Genomic DNA, 20,842 nt, shown 5'->3' with positions numbered 1-20,842 from the left:
GATTAAGGTCAGATTTGAAAGCTCTCCCACTGCGTGAGGCAGATGTAGAGTATTGGACAGATGGGTCCTGTTATCGTGTGGGAGATAATTTGAGTGCTGGTTATGCGGTGGTAAAAGCCCAGGGAACAGGATTTGTTGTTGAGAAAGCGGAAGTGGTACCGCAGCCTGCATCAGCGCAGCTTGCTGAATTGGTGGGGTTAACTGAAGCATGTCTTTTAGCGGAAGGCAAGCGTGTGACGGTCTATACAGATTCTGCATATGCTCATAATGTGTGTCATTTGTTTGGATCGGTATGGAAAAATCGAGGGTTTAAGAAAACAGATGGTTCCCCAATACAACATCACACTCAGATAATAAAACTTCTCCATGCTATGATGAAACCTAAAGAAATAGCAATAGCTAAATGTGCAGCACATAAGAAGGATGTGTCAAGAGTCACTCAGGGTAATAAAGCGGCTGATGAGGCTGCAAAAGCAGTGACAGGAGCTGAGAAGTTGGGTAAAGTTTTCTTGGTCACACATGAAGTAGATTTGGAGGATAAGATTACAGTGAAAGATGTGGTCTTAATGCAGGAAGCTGTCTCTGAGGTGGATAAACAGTTGTGGGTAGATCGAGGGGCAACACAGGATTCTACTGGTCTTTGGAGAAATCATGAGGGACTGATAGTAGCACCTCCAGACCTGTTGGGATTGATGATTCAGGAAGCACATGGCTTAGCCCATGTTGCAAGGGGGGAAGTTAGGAGGAAGATTATAAAAGAGTATGGATTTTGGGCACCATATTTGCTTGAGCAAATTGATTATGTTATAAGCAGGTGCACTATCTGTCTGAAAAATAATGTTCGGAGGGGTGTGATGGTTCCTCCAGGTCATATTCCAACGCCAAGGGGTCCAATGCGTGAGTTGGTGGTGGATTTTGTCGATATGATAAAACCAGTGGGAGGTAAGAGGTACATGTTGGTCGTCGTGGATAGATTTTCACGATGGCCTGAAGCTTGTCCAACTAAGCGAAAAGATGCTCAGTCAGTTGCCAAGTTTCTGTGCAGGGAGGTCATAAGCAGGTGGGGACTCCCTGATCGAATATCTTCGGATAACGGGAAGGAGTTTGTGGATAAGACTGTGAAATTGATTTTACAGAAACTGGGGATTAAACAGCGTCAGGGGCAGTTTATCATCCACAGAGTCAAGGGAGAAATGTGTGTGTGTTGATGTTTGTTTTTAAATATATTGTGTCTATTTGTTTTAATGTGTGCAAAGATACTGGTGTGCTGTCTTTTCTCCACTTAGAAGGACATTGAAGGAGGATCAATGTGAGAAGCTGGGTGTTCGGGGACTGAAGGACCTTGAACTAGGACACTGTGATGAAGCTTTGCAGTGCCAGTGGGAAACGAATGAAGCAAAGTGGAAAAGAATCACAGTGCAACATACTTTTGTTTTATCAATGTTGTAAAAAATGTAATTGAGTTATGTGCTTGTTAAGAAAGTGGATGTATTGGAACCTCAGTTGTTTTCTTTTTGTTTTCGGGGTGGTTAAGGAAAGTAATGCTAGGAAGGGAAAGGTCCAATGGAGGGTCCGATGGGTCGACCAGCCTGATGTTGGATATGGTTTTTATTTATTTTCTGAGGTATCCATATATATACTCTGCTTAAGATATTTCCCTATAACTTTTAGAAATCCTTCTTTTTAGTAGGCTTGGAGTACTACTGTGTGGTCGCCTTAGACAGAGGGGCCGTGAGAGAATTTCCTGTCTAGATTGAAAGGTGGACATTTTAAGAAAGATGACTGTCTGGTTTTCGCTCTCACACTCCATGAATTTGTTGTATCGTTAAGGGTTGTGCTGTAACTGGCACTGTAAGAAGGACATATCATTCTGTTATAACAATGAATATGTTTTTGTGTTTGAATGTGTGTATGTGTTTTTTGGTGGTCGAGACTCTAGGAGCCTCGAAGGGGGGAAATATGTAGTATATTAACTTCTTGTTCTTCTTATCTGTCCCTTTCCTGTGCCTGGGGGTTGTGAAGGATGTATAAAGTTAAAAGTTAATGGTTAAAGGTTAATGGTTAAAAGTTAATGGTTAAAGGTTAATGGTTAAAAGTTAATGGTTAAAGGTCAAAAAGGTCATTTACCAGATGCCAGTTCGTAAAACGAGCCAGGACATACAACCTAAAGCTTTGTTTGTGTATGGGGGTTCTCGGGGATGACCATCCTATATAAGGTGACTGTGGGAGCTGAATGGCAGAGGGGATTCGACGATTGGCCAGAGGCTCTCTCAGATTCGGCAAGAGTTTGACATTGTTCTTTCTTGTAAATAAACCTTTTTAAATGCAAGATAAGACTTGTCAGCGGTGATCACTTCTATCTTCAGCACATCAATATACAACAAGGGCATGGCATAATCTTCCATTCCTACGCAGATGATGCCCAGCTACATCTATCCATGAAACCAGATGAAACTAAATTGATTGCCTTAAAGACATAAAGGCTTGGATGACATGTAATTTTCTACTTTTAAACTCAGACAAAACAGAAGTCATTGTATTTGGATCTAAACATGTCAAAGATTCATTATCTAATCACCTGGTTTCGTTGGATGGCATTACCTTGGCCTCCAGTACTACTGTGAAAAACCTCAGTGTTATATTTGACCAGGATATGCCCCTTAATTCTCACATAAAGCAGGTGACTAGGACTGCTTTCTTTCACCTTCGTAATATTGTCAAAATTAGGAACATCCTTTCTCAGAGTCATGCATTTGTGTCTTCCAGGCTGGACTATTATAACTCATTACTGTCTTGCTGTCCAAATAGTTCTTTAAAAAGCCTCCAATTGATTCAAAACGCTAGAGCAAGAGCACTGATAACAATTAGCAAGAGAGATCATATTACCCCAGTTTTAGCTTCTCTTCATTGGCTCCCTTTAAAATCTAGAATTGAATTTAAAATCCTCCTCCTTACATACAAGGCCTTGAAAGGCCTAGCCCCATCATATCTGAAAGACCTCGTAGTACTATATTGTCCCAACATGATCACTACGATCTCTACTTGTGGTTCCTAGAGTTTCTACAAGTAGAATGAGAGTCTTCAGCTATCAGGCTCCTCTCCAGTGGAACCAGCTCCCAGTTTGGGTTTGTGAGGCAGACACCATCTCTATTTTTAAGGTCAGGCTTAAGACTTTCCTTTTTGACAAAGCTTATAGTTAGGGTTGGACTTAACCATCCCTTAGCTATGCTGCTATAGGCCTAGGGGGATGATGCACTGTGGAAATGTCCTCTACTCTCTCTTCTCTGTCTCCTGTCCTCTGATATCTTTTAAGTCATTTTCTATCTCTTATAATTTATTTTCTATTACTAACCACTGTGTGCCCCCCCCCCCCCCCCTTGGAACTCAAGGAAGTTTTCCCATTTCCATTAATTAATACCTCCATAATAAATCAGATAAACTCATCTTTATTAACAGGATATGTGCCCCAGCCTCATCAACCAGCCCAGTCTTCATGGCCTGGAGTGCTGTGTATCAGACCTATCTACCCCAGTTTTCATGGCCTCCTCCAGTTGTCCACTCTTACCTGGATGAACAATTCACCAACCTGCATCCATCAATCTTGTTATACTCGCAAACTGTCACATAAGATCATCAGCTATGTGATATATTACTACATTCAACGTGTTTCCTTCAGCTTGATGTATGTATCTAAGACCGAAGTTTGTTTATCTGTTTCTCCTGTTCTTCTTTTCTCTCTGTCTTCTCTGTTTCTACCTGGCTGGCATTCGGCAGATGGGTCCCTCCATATGAGCTGGGTTCTGCTCAAGGTTTCTTCCTGTTAAAAGGGAGTTTTTCCTTGCCACTGTCGCCCTCAGGCTTGCTCTGGAGGTTGCAGGCCAGTTTTTGTAAAGCGTCTTGAGACCATTCGTATTGTTATTGGCGCTATATAAATAAAAGTGAATTGAATTGAATATTCAAAGTAAATTGAATGCTGTTCATGAACAGTTTGGAACTCATGCATGGTCTTGGTCACCTTTAAAAGCTAAGATTGAAGGTTCTATCAGAATCACTCTATGTGGTATTGTTCTTGAAGAATCAAAATTTTCATACAGTTAAAAAGTTGTTGGGTTTGCCTGAATTTTTTTCGCTATCTGATGCCTTCAGAGAAAACTGAGGACAGATCTCATCTGGATAACACAAGATTATCATAGCATAATGTCTTATTTACTTACTTCCAGTTCAAATTGCATATAAAAATGACCGAAATTAGTTTATTTTACCCTTTTGTCTAGGGGTATAACCAGGCGTTTCCAAACTGTGCCATCTGGACACATTTTGAATAAAAATGCCATAACTTTCAACGTTCAGTCATAATCTTAGGCTCCACTGAAAGGTTAGAGTAACGGATACAGAGAAGTAAAATCTAATTTTTTGCATTGTTTCTCATTTGAAGATTACGCACAGACGACACACACCACACACACTCAGACACACTAATACAGACACACAAACACACTCACTCTTGGGGTCCCTGGTAGTCAGATGGCTCCATTACAATAAATGGGAAATTTACAAGAATTTCATGCATCGAACCTACAATGAAAAAATTATTGAATCTGTTCAAATACAGTAAATATGTCAAATATTTTCTTCTACATGAAATGTTAACATCATATAATGCATGATTTTATACTGGAATGGCAATATAATATAATGCTATAAATGTAGTTATAACCACCAAATTCCGATCCACCAACTATTTATTTTATGGAAAATATTTTTTTTTTTGTAAAAATTTTAAATTTTGTAAATTCAGACCGACATTCAAAGGGTTAAAATCCCGAAGACTCTTGAAATTTTGGTAGTGTTGCACAGGTCTGAAGTTGTTTAAGTGACTGATGAAAAAAGTAGAAAGTATGAGGATTTTATCCCAGTTTCTTTATGCATGTACATTTTTTGCCACAAAGGTGTCAAGAGTATAAATTACATGTGAGAGTAAAAGACACTGGATTTCAAGAGTTCATTGCCAGTGCACTCTCCTACACTGTTGTGTGCTGTGGAGGCAGCACTAGGAAGAAAGGTACCTCGTGGCTGGTCAAGCCAATACTTAAGGTGGGCTCTGTAGCAGGGGCAGAACTGGAGTCCCTGACATCAGTGGCAGATGCAATGGCCTTCAACCTTGAAGCAGCTTCCAGCAGATACTAAACAAGTTTAACCTCCTGAGTAAATAGACAGCTCTGCCCAGTGTTCATGACTTGGAGTCTGTGGAGCTCTAAACTACATCTGCTGTCTCATCAACCTGCCAAGTCTTCATGGCCTGTAGTTATCCACTCTTACCTTGATGAACAATCTCCAACCTGCCCATGATTCCTCTTACACTCCCAATCAAATGTATGTATCTATGACAGAAGTTTGTTTATCTTCTTTCTCCTACTCTTTTCTCTCTTTTCTCTGTTTATTCCCAGCTGGCTTTAGGCAAGATGGGTCCCTCCATATGAGCTGGGTTCTGCTCAAGGTCTGTTAAAAGGGAGTTTTTCCTTGCCACCATCACCTTCAGGCTTGCTCTCAAGGTTTCAGGTCGTTTTGCATCTTTTGTCATTTGTATTGTTATTGACACTATATAAATAAAAATTAATTGAATTGGATTGATCTTTTTTTGTATACTGAGTGTATGTTAGCTGACCAGTCCAGTTCATTAAAATAACAGCTAAACTTATATTGGCAAAGCAAAAACATTATCTAATGCAGCAGCTACTGTTAACTTCTCTAGGCTAATGCCTCGTTTAGGCTACTGTAGCAGCAAACGTTGCCTTCCTTAGGCTGATGTAGCAGCTATATATACTCATCTATGCTAATACTATCTTAATTAAGTTATAGTAGCACCTAACATTATGCTCAGCTCAGCCATTTGTGTCAATTTGCAGTTTTGTTTGTCTTTCTAGCTCAAAATTGGAAAAAAGTTAGATTTGAGTATCTTAATCATAAGTTTCTACCATGGAGCCATAATGCCATCCAGAGGCTGGCTAAGGAAATGTCTTTGGAATGTAATTCTACTAGTTTACGAGTAATAGCATTTTAATATGTCTATATTCTACAAAGAAGACTGGTTAGCCTAGCCCGAATAAAATCTAGACTAAATAGAATTAGTTAGCGTTGCTTACTATTATTATTTAGTTATGTGAAATGAATGAATGTTTCTGATAACGTGTTTTCATGCCGACATGATGTTTCATAGTGTTTGATTTCATGTCTCTCTCTCACCCTACTTCTGAGTTTAACATTGTGAGAAGTACAACCGTTATTGAATACTCTTGAAACGAAAGCATTCATGTGTAAATCATCAAAAGGCGCGAAGACCAGTTTCGCAACAAAGGGACACACCCTGCAGTCCTAATTGCCTTCCAGGAATAAATGATTTTCTCATTCTGATTGAGAGACGTATTGATAAACTAGCACCTGGCCAGTCTTGGTCCAGTTCTCCTTTCTCTTGGTCCAGTTCTGTTCTCTCATTCAAGTTGTTCTTTCTCAATCTCAGAGTCTTCTTTTTGTCTTCATGTTTCTTTTTACTTTGAGGTCCAGGCCTGGATGTCCATGAAACTGCTCACCACAGTAGTCCAGTTGTTCAGAGCAGTCTCCAAGGAGTTTCCATTTTTTTTGATTGTGTTAGAGATGTACAGACAATATACCATACATGGAGAGAGAAGGTCTCAGGTTACTCCAAGTGGACATCTAATGCTGACTAACAACTCAAAAACCAGAGAGCTTGAGAAAGCTTTGGAGGAACATGATTTTATAAATAACCCTTCAAGTTTGTGAAGGATCTCTTCTCTAAAGAAAAGAGCGGAGCTCTGAAAACTTTAAAGCAGGAACTCAAAGAACATCTTGAAAAAGTTCACTGAGACATGAACAGGTACAAGAAGATCTGTGAAGGTACTCAGTCATCCAGGTCATGGTAATCCACGGGTGGATGACAACTTGGCCTTAAGAACAAACCTCACCCCAGAACAAGTCTGTGTGTTACTCGACCTGTGCCTGACCACCACCTATTTCCAGTTTCTACAGGTTTCTACAGGCAGAAACACAGCTGTACGATGGGGTCACCAGTGTCACAGATCGTGGCCAATCTCTACATGTAAGAAGTAGAGACCAGAGCCCTGGACACGTTTAGAGGTTCCACCCCCACCCACTGGTACAGGTATGTGGACGAAACCTGGGTCAAAATCAGGACAGAGGTCATCTTCCTCGACCTGGCTAATGTCTTCAGCTCAGTTCTCCGTGAACTCCTCTGGGCCTTAAAACCAGATTAATACAATCCTTGGGTGACATCATAACTAATAATGAGAAAGTGTGAAATGTGTAATAAAATGTTTGAGCTGAACAGCAACAACAATAACAACAACAATGAGTGAAAGCTAGTCCCATTATCTGCATTGATCGATGTCAGCCAGTACTAGTCTCATCTGGTAAGCTCCATTACTGCCACTGGCTGAGCTCTAAATACTCATTACTACACAGAACAAACCAAGGCTTCTAAGGCTTATAATAACATTTTTACCAATAATGTAATACCTTATTACGATGTAATACCTTATTACATTATTGGGAATTTATTACATTTTCAGGAGGGTTTTTTTCTTCCAAAACAGATAATGTAATATTTGACAGATAAGGTAATATATATCTTCATTTTCAGTCCAGAGTTCTACATTTTGTTTTTCTGAGAATCTAAGAATTTTATATACACTGGATGTGAAACAACAGAATGACTACTGGGTTAAATTGTAGACCTAGAGTACCATACAGCCATATGCATATGTGAAAATACTCAGGGACATGCAACTACATCCTGTTCCTACCGAGTGGGTGATGGACTAGACCAGAATTCTAGCTCAGATAAGCTTCTGAGCAACACTGGAGACCCCAGGTAACTCTTCCCTAAACTAACCTCTTCACTTCATAGATTTCAAACAAATCACTACCTCATGAAAACAACCACAAACCAACAAAACAACTTTCAGTATCACTTCATTTGAAGAGAGTATACATAAGCATTCTTAACACCTGCATACACATTACATGACCCCTGACATTAACATAGGTCACCATATCCACTCATAAATGGTTATTATATCACTTTCAAGGTCAAATTGAGATCTTACTCTGTGTCAAGTGACATAATGGTCAGCTGACATACTGTCATACTAACAGTCAGCTTCAAAATGACAAAACTTGATGGCAACTGACATGGTTATTTTTTGGGGTTTGTACAGGGTTTCTGAAGTTGTATGTTGTTTCTATAATAGTAAAAAAAAAATTGTGGTGAAAGTAACCACTAAAAAGGGTTATATCCATTTAAATCCTGTTTTATTGACGTGACGTCATTTCTGCAACGCTATCTGCTGGTAATGTCAGTAACATGTTTATATTGGATTTTCCATTATACAGCCACTAATTTTGTTAGAAAATGCTTTTGACATGTTAACTAATCTCGGATGCCAGTAAGTGAGTATGCAATGTCTCAGCATCAATACCTTCAGATTTCTGTAGGATGCCAGAAAAGTTTTGATAATGGTAGGATAGTTGTAGGCTTTAGACTAGATTTTATTGACCATGTGGCTACATACTAGTTCTTACTGATATTAACTTATTGATACTTTAGCCAAGGCTTGACTACTTTGCTTTCTTTTTCTTTCCTTTTCTGACAACCTACAGAAATCTCACTTACCATGTGATCATATAAAGGGAGAAAGCTTCAGTGTTGCTGGACATATTTTCAGCAAGCCACCACTGAAAGAGAACCTGATCGTGTTCTCCCTTGCAGGCCCACTAGTGGCCAGGATGACCGTGTTCGAAATCAATTAACACATCAAAAGCGTGATTTTCTAATGAAGCTAGTGGCTGCATAATAGTGGCATTCCCACCAGAGAAGCAACACATTTAGTGCGGGAAAGACTGCAAAAGGATGACACCATGGCCTAGAGAACCAACGTCACCCCTGACCAAGTCTGTGTGTTACCTGTGCCTGACCACCGCATATTTCCAGTTTTATGGAGGTTTTTACAGGCAGAAACACAGCTGTGTGATGGGGTTATCATTGTCACTGATCGTGGCCAATCTCTACATGGAGGAAGTAGAGACCAGAGCCCTGAACACATTTGCAGGTTCCACCCCACTCACTGGTTCAGGTATGTGGATGACACCTGGGTTAAAATCAGGAGAGAGGAGGTGGAATCCTTCACACAACACATCAACGCAGTGGACAGCAACATCAAGTTCACCCGGGGGGACATCAGTGGGGAGACCATTCACTCAGGAAGTCAACAACTTTCGTCACGAATGGAGCCACTAATGTACACTCCCACATAGAGTGCAAAAAAAGTTCCCAGTTCCGTTGTATACTTATCGTCATTCAGCAGTTTCATTGTATGTAACCTCACAGGGGTATGGTAATACCTGTGTATAATCTTGTACTGCGTGAACTTCCCTTGTGCCTCCTTTACATACCTCCCACATCCTGCCAACATCTCCAGTCATTTCTCCTGTGCAATATTTGTTCTCAGGTCACTCTCCCACAACAACTTAACAGTGATGGACTCTCCACTTACAGAGAAATTAGTTAGTTTGTAGAATTGTGAAGCTGTGCTGCACTATAGTGGCATATTTATATAGTCCATAATATGATTCTCTGAGAAGTTACCCATTCCAGATTTTATACACAAAGCCTCAACATTGAAGTATATAGGAAACATTTATTATTTGATTCCCATCACCCTCTGGAACACAAACTAGGAGTCATCAGAACCCTCCAGCACAAAGCACAGACTGTACCCACAAGACAGGATGGAAAAGAGAAGGAGGGGAAACACATCAAACAAACCCTCAAGATGTGTGGATATCCCAACTGGGCCTTTGTTAAAGGCTCAAAAATGTATCCCAGGAAGGACAGGGAAGAGGAGTACAGCAGGAGGAAGAACATCACAGTCCCCTATGTGGCTGGTGAGTCAGAGAAACTGAGGAGAATCTTAACAAAACACCCAGGCAAAAACAGAGTAATGTAGCGTATGCTGTTCAGTGAGTAATGTACAGACTTGTACACTGGAGAAACCAAACAACCCATCCATAAATGCATGGCCCAACATAGGAGAGCCAGCTCATCAGGGAATGACTCAGCAGTCCACCTCCACCTGAAGGACGGAGGACGCTCCTTTGAAGATACAAACGTCCAAGTCCTGGCCAGAAAGGACAGATGGTTTGAGAGAGGAGTAAAGGAAGCCATCTATGTCAAAGTGGAAAAACCTTCTCTAAACAGAGGAGGTAGCCTGATATTTAATCTGCCATCTATTTACAATCCAGTTTTGACTTCTATCCCCAAGATGTTTCAACACCATTCACACCTTGAGCCTCCAGGCTCCCACTGACAATAGCCCCGTTAGAGCTCTATTCATAGGGTAAGTAGCCTAGACACACAACCCCTCTCTTATCGACAGGTAAGTACCCAGGCATTGTGGAAATAGTGACACCAGTTTCTGGTCAAGTAAGTTTCTGCTGGGTGTTACCCACAGAGTTTTCCTATTTAAACCTCAACTTCCCACTAGTCTCTCAGAACTGAAGAAGCTACTAGGATGAGTGGTGAAACGTCTTCAAGAAATTAAACAAGTCCAGTTGACTTTTGGGTTTCACTACATTTTTTTTTACTATTATAGAAACAACATACAACTTCAATAACCCTGTATATAGCTGACCACTATGTCACTTGACACAGAGTAAGATCTCAATTTGACCTTGAAAGTGATATAATAACCATTTATGAGTGGAAATGTGGACCTATGTTAATGTCAGGGGTCATGTAATGTGTATGCAGGTGTTAAGAATGCTTATGTATACTCTCTTCAAATGAAGTGCTACTGAAAGTTTTGTTGGTTTGTGGTTGTTTTCATGAGGTAGTGATTTGTTTGAAATCTATGGAGTGAAGAGGTTAGTTTAGGGAAGAGTTAACTGGGGTCTCCAGTGTTGCTCAGAAGCTTATCTGAGCTAGAATTCTGGTCTAGTCCATCACCCACTCGGTAGGACCAGGATGCAGTTGCATGTCCCTGAGTATTTTCACATATGCATATGGTGTATGGTACTCAAGGTCTGCAATTTAACTCAGTAGTCAGTCTGTTGTTTCAAATCCAGTGTATATAAAATTCTTAGATTCTCAAAACATAAAATGTAGAACTCTGGACTGAAAATGAAGATATATATTACATTATCTGTCAAATATTACATTATTAATTTTGAAAAAAAAAAAAAACTTCCTGGAAATGAAATAACGTCCCAATATTAGTTATTACATTTTCAGTTGTTATTACATTTTCATGCAATTATTACATTTTAGGGTGCTACAAGGCTGAAACTGATGATGCATTACATATTAATTTTATCTGATAAGAAGTGTAAGCGTTGTTGATTGTCTCGATCCAGTCCTTTCTTTTAATTGCCAAAGCCAAACCAAAGTTGTCTCTGACTGGCAGTGGCTGGTGATAAAACTTCAAATTAGTGTTTCTGATTTTTTGCCAGCCAAAAATACAACAAGATGACATTGTGAACAAGTGACGGCGTTCACCTCAAGTCTCACTCTGTTTTGCCTCCAGCTAATGTGACGTCACTGTGGCGTAGGCCATGAAAGGGTCCATTACTTAATGCATAAATGTAGGTCCATATACCATGACCTGGATGACTGAGAACCTTCACAGATGTAAACATATGTAGGACACTAGTAAAGCAGAACATTAAATTATAACGTATCTGATTTGTATCATGTAGAATTGCATCCTATGACCACCTCATGTGGTTCTGGACTAATAGAGCCATCACCGCCATGTGACAAAGGCTCAGAGAGGCACCTTCACAGAGCCAACTACAACTACAGTAAGTACTGAGTGGTTTATTATTTACATATAACTTGACTTTGCGTCTCTCTATGGAACATCCCAGTGTGTGGTCTCCAGACGCTCCTACATTTGTCACATGAGTAAGCGTATTGCAACACTTCTTGTTCCTACTGCGCTGCTGTGTTTTCTTGCAGACTGTTTAAGCTACTTTAAAATCACAAAAACCTTGTCTGTATAAGTGGTGAACTCTTGTTTTCAGTCTGCTTAACCATTTGTGAATCCTATATCTCGTCTTCACTTAATCAACTTTTGTCTGTTACCTTTAGCGGTAAGCTATGGCTACTCTGTCTCCCTCTGCTTCTCCTTCTCTTGTCTTGTCACATGTTTAGTTACTCCCCTGTCTCCTTTAATGGTTATGGAATTTGTAATGAATGTAGTTTATTTGTAGCTTCGGAGGCGAGGAATTGAATTGGAAGAACAGCTCAGCACCATGGAAAAACCAGTAGCTAGCCAGCGCCCCGGAGCCAGTGCGGGCCGACCAAGCGCAGCTCCCTTTTGCATAGCTCCTGCTACGATCCACCTGCACCTGATTTTCCCCACTCAGTGAGATTAGAACAGCATATTATTCATCATTAAAAGAAGAAAACAAGAACAACCCCAGATTTCTTTTCAGCACTGTAGACAAGAGTCACAGTTGAACCATCGTCAGCCCTCAGCAGTAATGACTTCTTGAGCTTCTTTACTGATAAAATTATTGATATTAGAGATAAAAGTCAAGGCATCCTTCAGACAGCTGTCAAAGATGGAAGAAGTACAGTGGCATTAGAAACCTCTGTAGGAACTAGTCAATATTTGGATTGTTTCTTTCTAATTGATCTTCCAGAGCTCACCTCTTTTATTACAGCATCTAAACCATCAACTTGTCTTATAGACCCCATCCCGACTAAATTGCTCAAGGAAGGAGGTTTTTCCATTAATTAATACCTCCATATTAAATCAGATAAACTTATCTTTATTAACAGAATATGTGCCCCAGCCTTTTAAAACTGCTGTAATTAAACATTTACTTAAAAAACCTCCTGTTAACAACCTTCCTTTTATTTGTTAAGTTTTAGAAAAAGTTGTTTAAAAAGAAATGGTTTATTTGAAGTATTTCAACAAGGTTGTAGAGTTCAGCATAGTACAGAAATGGCATAAAAAAATAAAGTAATAAATTGACAATAATAAGTCCTTTCGTTTGTATAATAGACATAAAACGATCTGAAAAGATTAAATAATAATATAGCTTTTATCAATTTATCCGAGGAACAAAAGGACAAAACAAAACTGCTAAGGTGCTCCCTTTTGATAACAATGCTTCGTCCCTGGCAGCAGATACTCGCTTGAGCGGATCTGGTAGCCTGAGCAGATATGGGACCTACACTGTTGCCGCTTGCATTTCCACTGTGCACTTCTTCTACTGGGTTGAACAGGCAGCATGTCGATTAGTTTGAGCACTGCTTACCTGGCTGGCCTTCGGCAGATGGGCCCCCCCATATGAACTGGGTTCTGCTCAAGATTTCTTCACATTAAAAGGGAGTTTTTCCTTGCCACTGTCGCCCTCAGGCTTGCTTTCGAGGTTTCAGGCATCAAAGCCTCTTGAGACAATTTGTATTGTTATTGAAGCTATATAAATGAAATTGATTTGAGGTGACAGGAGGTTTTGTTTAGCGGTCAAGCATTAAAAGTCCCATGAAAAGTCTCCTCCTGCTGCACCTCACCTCACGCACCCCACCATTTGAGAAGGACTGCCTTAAGTCAAAAATATTATCCTATTTCGGTAAAAGAGGCCAATATTGCCTGTTTTCAAGTCGCTACTGCATATGATCAAATATGATAACTTCAGATCAAATAAAAAAAAAAGAAAAAGATGGTGGCAGCCTAAATGCCTCCACAAATTCAGAACTTCAAAGGGTCAGTAAAGTAATAAGCAATGGCAGCTGGTCATCACCTGCAATATACACAGTTCCATCAATTACAGGCACGCTATACATTTTTTTAGTTCCGTGGTTCTTCTCGTCTGGTCTGGGTTCTGAGATAGTAGAATATAATATCACAGTATGAAAACACACAAGAAAACAAATGTAATAAAAACATAAAACAATGCTAGCGATGGAACTATTTCCTTTTACACTCAAGTAGCTGCGTTTTAATTAACACCAGAACACTTCACGTCAGTAACTTTGGCCTTTTTTAACAGACTCAACTGAGCTTTCATGCACCAAATAAAAAAGTCCAACTACTGAGAAATGTTAACAAAACATGAAAAAAAAAATGCTTTAGCTGAGCTCCTCCAATACTGCACTGTGGAAAAAACTCAGTTTTATGTCGAATTCTCATCAAATGTGTTTTTGCACTAACTGGGGTTTGAACTTTTCTTGTGGGTTTTCTCTGGGTGGTCCAGTTTCCTCCCACATCCAGAGACATGCTTGTTAGGCTGTGACTCTAAATTGACCCTAGTTGTGCATGTAAATGGTTGTATGTCTATGTGTTAGCCCTGCAATAGGCTGGCTACTTGTCCAGGGTGTACCCTGCCTCTCGCCCGATGCCAGCTGGGATAGGCTCCAGCAACCCCCCGCGACCCTAGTGAGGTGAGGGGTTTGAACTGTGACCTCCTGTGTGGAAGCCACACAGAATGCCTCATTTTGCCTTTTTCCAACATGACTTGCTGTCTAAAAAGTAAGCAAAGAAAACAGAAAAATGAATTCTTGGCTACACTTGCCGTTAGTCAGTCATTTCTTTCAAACCACAAAACACAAAACGTACAATTTTGACGTTTGTCCTTTTGAGTTATTTGAACATCATTTGGCCGAACTTTTCCTCCAAAGACATTCAGTGCATTTACATGCACATGAAAAAAAACTAATTATTGCCTTAATCTGACTATAACAGGAGAACTTAAGTGCACGTTGACACGTCACTCGGAGTTCTCATTATCCGATTGAGACACCCAGATAATGCAATTGAATCAGAGTTTTCAATCAGATGATGCGTGTGCGCATGCTCCACAACCACTGCGCAAAAACGTCTAAGAGGCCAGTTGAAAGATTCTTGTTTATTATATCGCGTAATAGGTCAACCGGAAATTGGGCCGTATTAACGTGGTATTATCCCGCTGAAAAGACACGTATCATCACCTAGTGTGGAAGAGCAGAACAGTTATTCGATTTTCTTGCACTGCATGTAAACTGGGACAAGGACTGTAGTCTGAATGTCTGACTCAGAATTTTAAGCATAGCTCGATTAAGCTCTGCATGTAAATGCACTGATTGAGGTCTGGCTGAACTTCTTCTCCCTCCTCCCATTCTGCCAGAAGCAGCACTTTTGACCAATGGCCAGCAGCCTTTCTGAATTTAGCCCAAATGATCAGCGAATGACTGGGGCATGACATAACACTTGCAAATGAGAAAGCGGACCAGGGGGCGCTGGAGCTGTAAAAAAATCAGTCCATTTAGCGATATTCGATGTGTTTCTTTTGACTATTTGGTGCTGTGATACAGGAACTGTCTCAACAATGCACCATTTCACACATAGCGCCACACTAGCCAGGCTCTGTCAGGTTCCCCGGCATTGGCTGAGAACCTATTCAGCCCCCAGGGGAAATCCCAGACGCACGCTGCAATATTAGCAGAAGAGAAGCTAACAGTGCTGTTTGCTTCCATGAGGCAAAAATGGTTTGTTTTATTTTCTTTGTATGTTAATTATACATAAGTTAGGTATGTTTATGTCAGGTATATTTGTGTTTACAGCAGTTGGCTGGGCCAAATTAATATTTGAAAAGATTGCAAAATGATAATAATATATATATATATATATATACACACACATATATATATATATACACACACACATATATATAGCACATATAGTAGGTAGGGGGTCCCTACTTAATCTCTCCATCGGTCCTTGGTCTATGGCACATCCTAAGCTTAAATAAGGAAGATTACATTTCCCCAAATGCACAAGATAGCAAAAACTACAATATATGCAGCACAGTGGCACAATTAAAGATGTAGCAACAACAGCATGTAGGACATGTCAACGATTAACAACTGCTCACCTTCAGCACTACAACCAGAGGGAAGGTGAAAAGAGGGGGGGATTGTGAAACAACATGCATGTTTATTAGCTCATGCTTCAAAATAAATATGGAGGGGAGGTGGGATGCAGACATACGAGAGAAAGGAGAAAAGGAAGTGTGCAGAAGTCCTGACCTTTGTGAGCAGGTGGGAAGGTTTTCCTGCTATGTTTCTCAGAATCAGAGAGGTCTCCCTGTCCAAATAGGGGTGCTTTAAAGAGAGAGAGAGAGAGAGAGAGAGAGAGAGAGTTTGTGTGTGAATCTGATGATTGACTGATTGATTGGATGTGACACCTGTGTGTTGAAACAGAGAACAGTAGTACAACATCACTGATGGGAAAAGCCTGTAGAGGAGAACTGAACACATAATGTTCAAGAACATATTCATCAACATGATCAGATACATGTGTTTATGTCAAATCCATCCATATCTTCTTTTCTTTAGAAGACTATGAGAGTTGCCATGACAAAATTCCATGTCGAGGAATGAAATGTAGTATGGCTTGCAGCTTTAAAACTAAAATATCCTCCAAAGAGAAAGCATATACAACATCATTGATAATTATGCAACAGAACTACACCCCAATCCGGAAAATTCATCTTAAAATGATTTGTTATAGATCTTAATCTCAGATAAACTGAAGTGTAAAATTCACCCAAATAGATGGACATTAATATCACAAATTACATTTTTTTTATATACTCTCTACTTCTGATCCACCACATCTCAGAGTCAAATATTGCACTGTAGTTAACAATGTCAATGTAGCAAACGTCTAGTCGTAGCTTGAACTCATCTGACCAGTCTGTGAGAAATGCAGATGAAGCACTGTCGAAACTATCCCCACAACTTTTTAAAACATCCGTATTATGTATCCACCTCTGATTTTTCCCATTTCTGTGCTATCCATAGCTAAAATCCAACGTTTACTGCAATATTGACAGTTACTGAAATCATGGAAATGTAGCTACTGGAAGAGTAAAACCAGCATGTTATGATTCATGGGTAACATTCAGAATTCAGGAAAAAGGTGGATAACTTTAATGATCAAGAGGCTCTGATGAGGAGCATCAAATCTACTGGAAATAGAACAGAAGGAGGAGGAGACAGAACAAGGTGGAGAAGCAGGAAAAGAAGAAGTTGTACAGAGGACAAAAAGAATAAGGAAGTGGAGGATGAGAAGGAGAAAAATGAGAAAAGAAAATAGGAGGAGGAAGAGGGGGTGAGAAGAAAGGAAAGACGAAGGAGAAGGAAGGAGAAGGAAGGAAAGACAAGAAGAAGAGTAGAAGAATAGAAAAAGGAAGAAGGGAAGAGGTTGAAGAAGTAGGAGAAGTTTTTCTTCCTCCTAGAAGATGACCAGCAGTAGAGCAAGTAGCAAGAAGGAAAGGGAGAGAGAAGAGACAACGATGAAAAAGGGGAAGTAATATTTTCATGTTAGTGTCCAGTACTGAATATCTAGTCTGTCGGTTGTTTTTCTACCTCCACGTTTCTGTCCCTCCTGGAAACCCCTTATCTAATGTTTATTAGTATTTAGTAGACGATAAGTAAAGGTCACCACACCTCTACTCCTCATCAATCAGGATGTTTTAATTTGATTATTCGAGGAATATTTAGTGTCCACTGAAAACAAGATTTCCATAAGTTTCTAGTTCCATGTGCTCCTTAGTTAAGTCTCAGTGTTTCTCCACCATTATATAGACCCCTTTGTTACATTACTATGATGTCATGACGCTAGCTGGAGGCAAAACAAAGGGAAGCTTGACCCAAACATGGTCATTGTCAATCTGTGTATCATTCGTCCTTTAATCATATTAAAAACAAAAAACGAAAAAATGTCTGGTTTTTCTTATTTCAATTTTAGACTCAGATCAAAAATACAAAATGGAAAAATGGGGCCACAGGACTGAATTTGATTTTAATATTAAATACGTCGGGCTACGTGACCCGGAGATGTCTTTGCACGTGGCAGTTCGGGTAATGTAGACCCTTTCATATGGAGAGAAAAATGTGATTTTATCTGCTCCACTGGACACGGTTTGATGGAATGCCGCGATGACCTGGGTTTTTCGCTCTGATGTTAATGTATCTGAACATTACATTCTGATTTTGTCACTGGAAGGCCTGACAGACTGTATCACTTTAGAAGCTTCAGCTCAAAAAAAGCGCAAAGTTGTGATCTACTCCCATAAAGACAGATCTCTGAAGGACAGACATTTTTGTTTTTTCTTTTTTTTCTTCTTCAGTCAAACAAAACAAATGTGTTGTTACATGATCGTTAATGGAAGTGCACGGTGAATTATCCATGGGCTCTACATCATGTTCGGAAATTGTACCGATCAGGGAATGCATGTGCGATTGTGTTCGTATAGCGATGTCCCACATTTTGCATAAGATTGCATAACGGCTGCAACACCATGAGATCTGCCAAGTGCATCCGGAGAAGAGGAGGAACGGCGGCAGATATCGGGCTCTACGTAGAACACAGTGTTTTAATCTAATATCAACATTTATTTTGGAGGATTTAGTGAAATAAGCAAAATTAAGGCATGAGAAAATGCAGGCACCCGATATGATCATACACCCTGTTCAGGTAAAACTAGCATTAGCATCTATTTCCATGTTAGACAAAGCATAGCACAGCCAGCCTGATGCATAGTAAGTCATACTTGGCCTTTTTTCTTTATAAATAAGGCAAAACAACTGAGGACATTATATTATAATGTATTTACATAACAATAGTGATTCAGTGAGAAGTTTAACCTATTTTAGAAATTGTCAAGCTATACATGGTGAATTTGTAATAGTTTTGAATGGTTTTTGTCATGTTTGTCTATTTTATGACCTTATAACTGTGTTTTTTCGTTTTTGCATGTGTTAAACTTTTATCATCATTCTGCTTGCCTGTGGCAATCAGAGTGGGACTTTTCGTGTGCCAGCCCACCCAGCCAGTGAGGATGAGATGAGATGATGAGGAATATGTGGAAAATGATGATGCAGCACACCCAAGTACCCACCACCCCACCACATTGAAATCCCTTTACTGTACTTCATGATGTACTCTGGCCCTTAAGTAATTAGGCATATCATGTATCAAACCAATTTGTACGGCACACAGAAGGATGGAAATAGTCATCCTTGTTTATATGGGAATTGCTGAATTTCCAGCTGTTGAAGACTACTGGGCAAGAGAGACTTAGACAGACCTTAATGATCCACAAGGGAAACTGCTTGGTCATAGAAGCTTAATTGTTCAAAAAGGTGGCAGAAGGACTCTAGTAACTTGAACACACATTATAAAACCTGAGCTTCCTAAGAAAGTAGAGTCTACCCAGGCCCTTCTTGTACACATCATCACTGTTGTCCCTCCAGTTCAGTCTGTTATTCATGTGGACTCCCAGGTACTTGTAGCAATCCACGACTTCCACCTCAAGGCCTCGGATGGTGATGGGCTCCACTGGTGTCCTCTTCCTTCTGAAGTCATTGACCAGCCCCTTGGTCTTGTCCACATTCAGGAGTAGGTGGTTTCCCTGGGACCACTCCACAAAGTCTGTGATCAGTGTCCTATACTCCAACTCCTGTCCATCTCTAATACACTCTACCACTGTAGAGTCATCAGAGAACTTCCACAGGTGGCAGGACCCAGAACTGGAAATCAGAGGTGTAAAGAGTGAACAGAAAAGGAGATAGGACAGTCCCCTGTGGTGCCCCCACATTACTGATAATGGTATCTGAGAGGGCCAGTGGACACAGGCCAGACTTTTTCCCCTCTGTGTGTTCTTGTACGGTAAAATCGTCCATCCAGTGAGTGAAAGAGTGTAGGGGAAGTGAATGTTGTCCCACCAGTCATAGTAAACTTTTTAACTCACGGTCTCGCAGAGTGTCTTAGTATATTCATATGAATAAATAAATATGCATTTCCTTCTCCAGTCTTGCCAAAACAGTCCGGTCCAAATATGGTATCCAGTGTTGCAGGCTAGAGTGTTTGAGATATTTTGCAGACACTAAAGTCAAGTTCTGTAATTTAATTTACATCACCAAATCACAACAGAAGTCATTTTGAGTCACCTTTCCTCTAGAACACATCTGGATTGCGTTCTTTTAATCAATAATGAAGTTACTTATGTAATTTAAGTGAAGGTATTTAATTTAATTTTTGTCACCGTTGTGCTTCTCTGCTCTCTGTTTTACGATGGACGGAGCTCCACACCTACATACACACAAACAAACACGTGAATACACACATTTTTTTTTTTTTAAAAAAAGGTCAAGAGCTGTTAGGTGATTGACCGTACCAACAGATTTTAAAACAGTTGGAGGTATCTGTAAAAAGATCTCAGACAAAGATCAGAGAAGTAAATGCTGCATTACGAAGAAATAACTGGAATCCAGGCACAACGCCTGGTGTTGTGGTTCACATTTTGTGTCAGCTAAGCTAAGCTAAGATAAAGCTTTATTGCCTGCCCCAGATGGTGGCAGAAATTCCTCTTTGACAGGGCTCAACAGGCACATACACTTCATGAGGAAAAAAAAACATACATACATAGACGCACATAATAAAGGGCAGGGTGGTAATATTCATTTATGATGAAGTCATACCTTAAGTTACTTTGTAAGTTACATCCTGGAGGGCTGTCAGATTTAAATGCCGATGTTGTTTTGCCGTAGTTATGGCTGACAGTAAATATTTCAGTTCCAACAATAAATAACAATAAACACAATATTTCTTTCAACATCTGGTCTGATGCTACAGTACTGCATGGTTAACATTACTTCTCAGTAAAGCTCTTAGTGTTAGCATATTTTATTTCATTTCAATTATGATAAATGTAGCTAAATAAAACCAACTTAACTGAAACTGAGGCCAAACCA

At 39.9% G+C, this 20,842-nt stretch overlaps 1 protein-coding gene across 4 annotated transcripts in view; it reads right to left on the bottom strand.

The window, feature by feature from the left end:
- The window catches only part of raph1a (Ras association (RalGDS/AF-6) and pleckstrin homology domains 1a), a 190,952-nt gene that overhangs the window by 27,503 nt on the left and 142,607 nt on the right, over window positions 1-20,842 (bottom strand). For 3 of the 4 annotated variants that reach the window (XM_047601877.1, XM_047601878.1, XM_047601880.1), the window contains one exon: window positions 16,109-16,183. The exons of the other annotated variant lie outside the window; for it this stretch is intronic. In XM_047601877.1, the coding sequence (XP_047457833.1) occupies window positions 16,109-16,183 (75 nt within the window). The remainder of the gene's footprint in view (window positions 1-16,108; window positions 16,184-20,842) is intronic. 4 annotated transcript variants of the gene reach the window in all.

This window comes from Mugil cephalus, chromosome 12 (genome assembly GCF_022458985.1).
Source record: "Mugil cephalus isolate CIBA_MC_2020 chromosome 12, CIBA_Mcephalus_1.1, whole genome shotgun sequence".
In the NCBI taxonomy this organism is placed as follows: Eukaryota; Metazoa; Chordata; class Actinopteri; order Mugiliformes; family Mugilidae; genus Mugil; species Mugil cephalus.
This window is presented reverse-complemented; position numbering and strand designations above follow the sequence as displayed.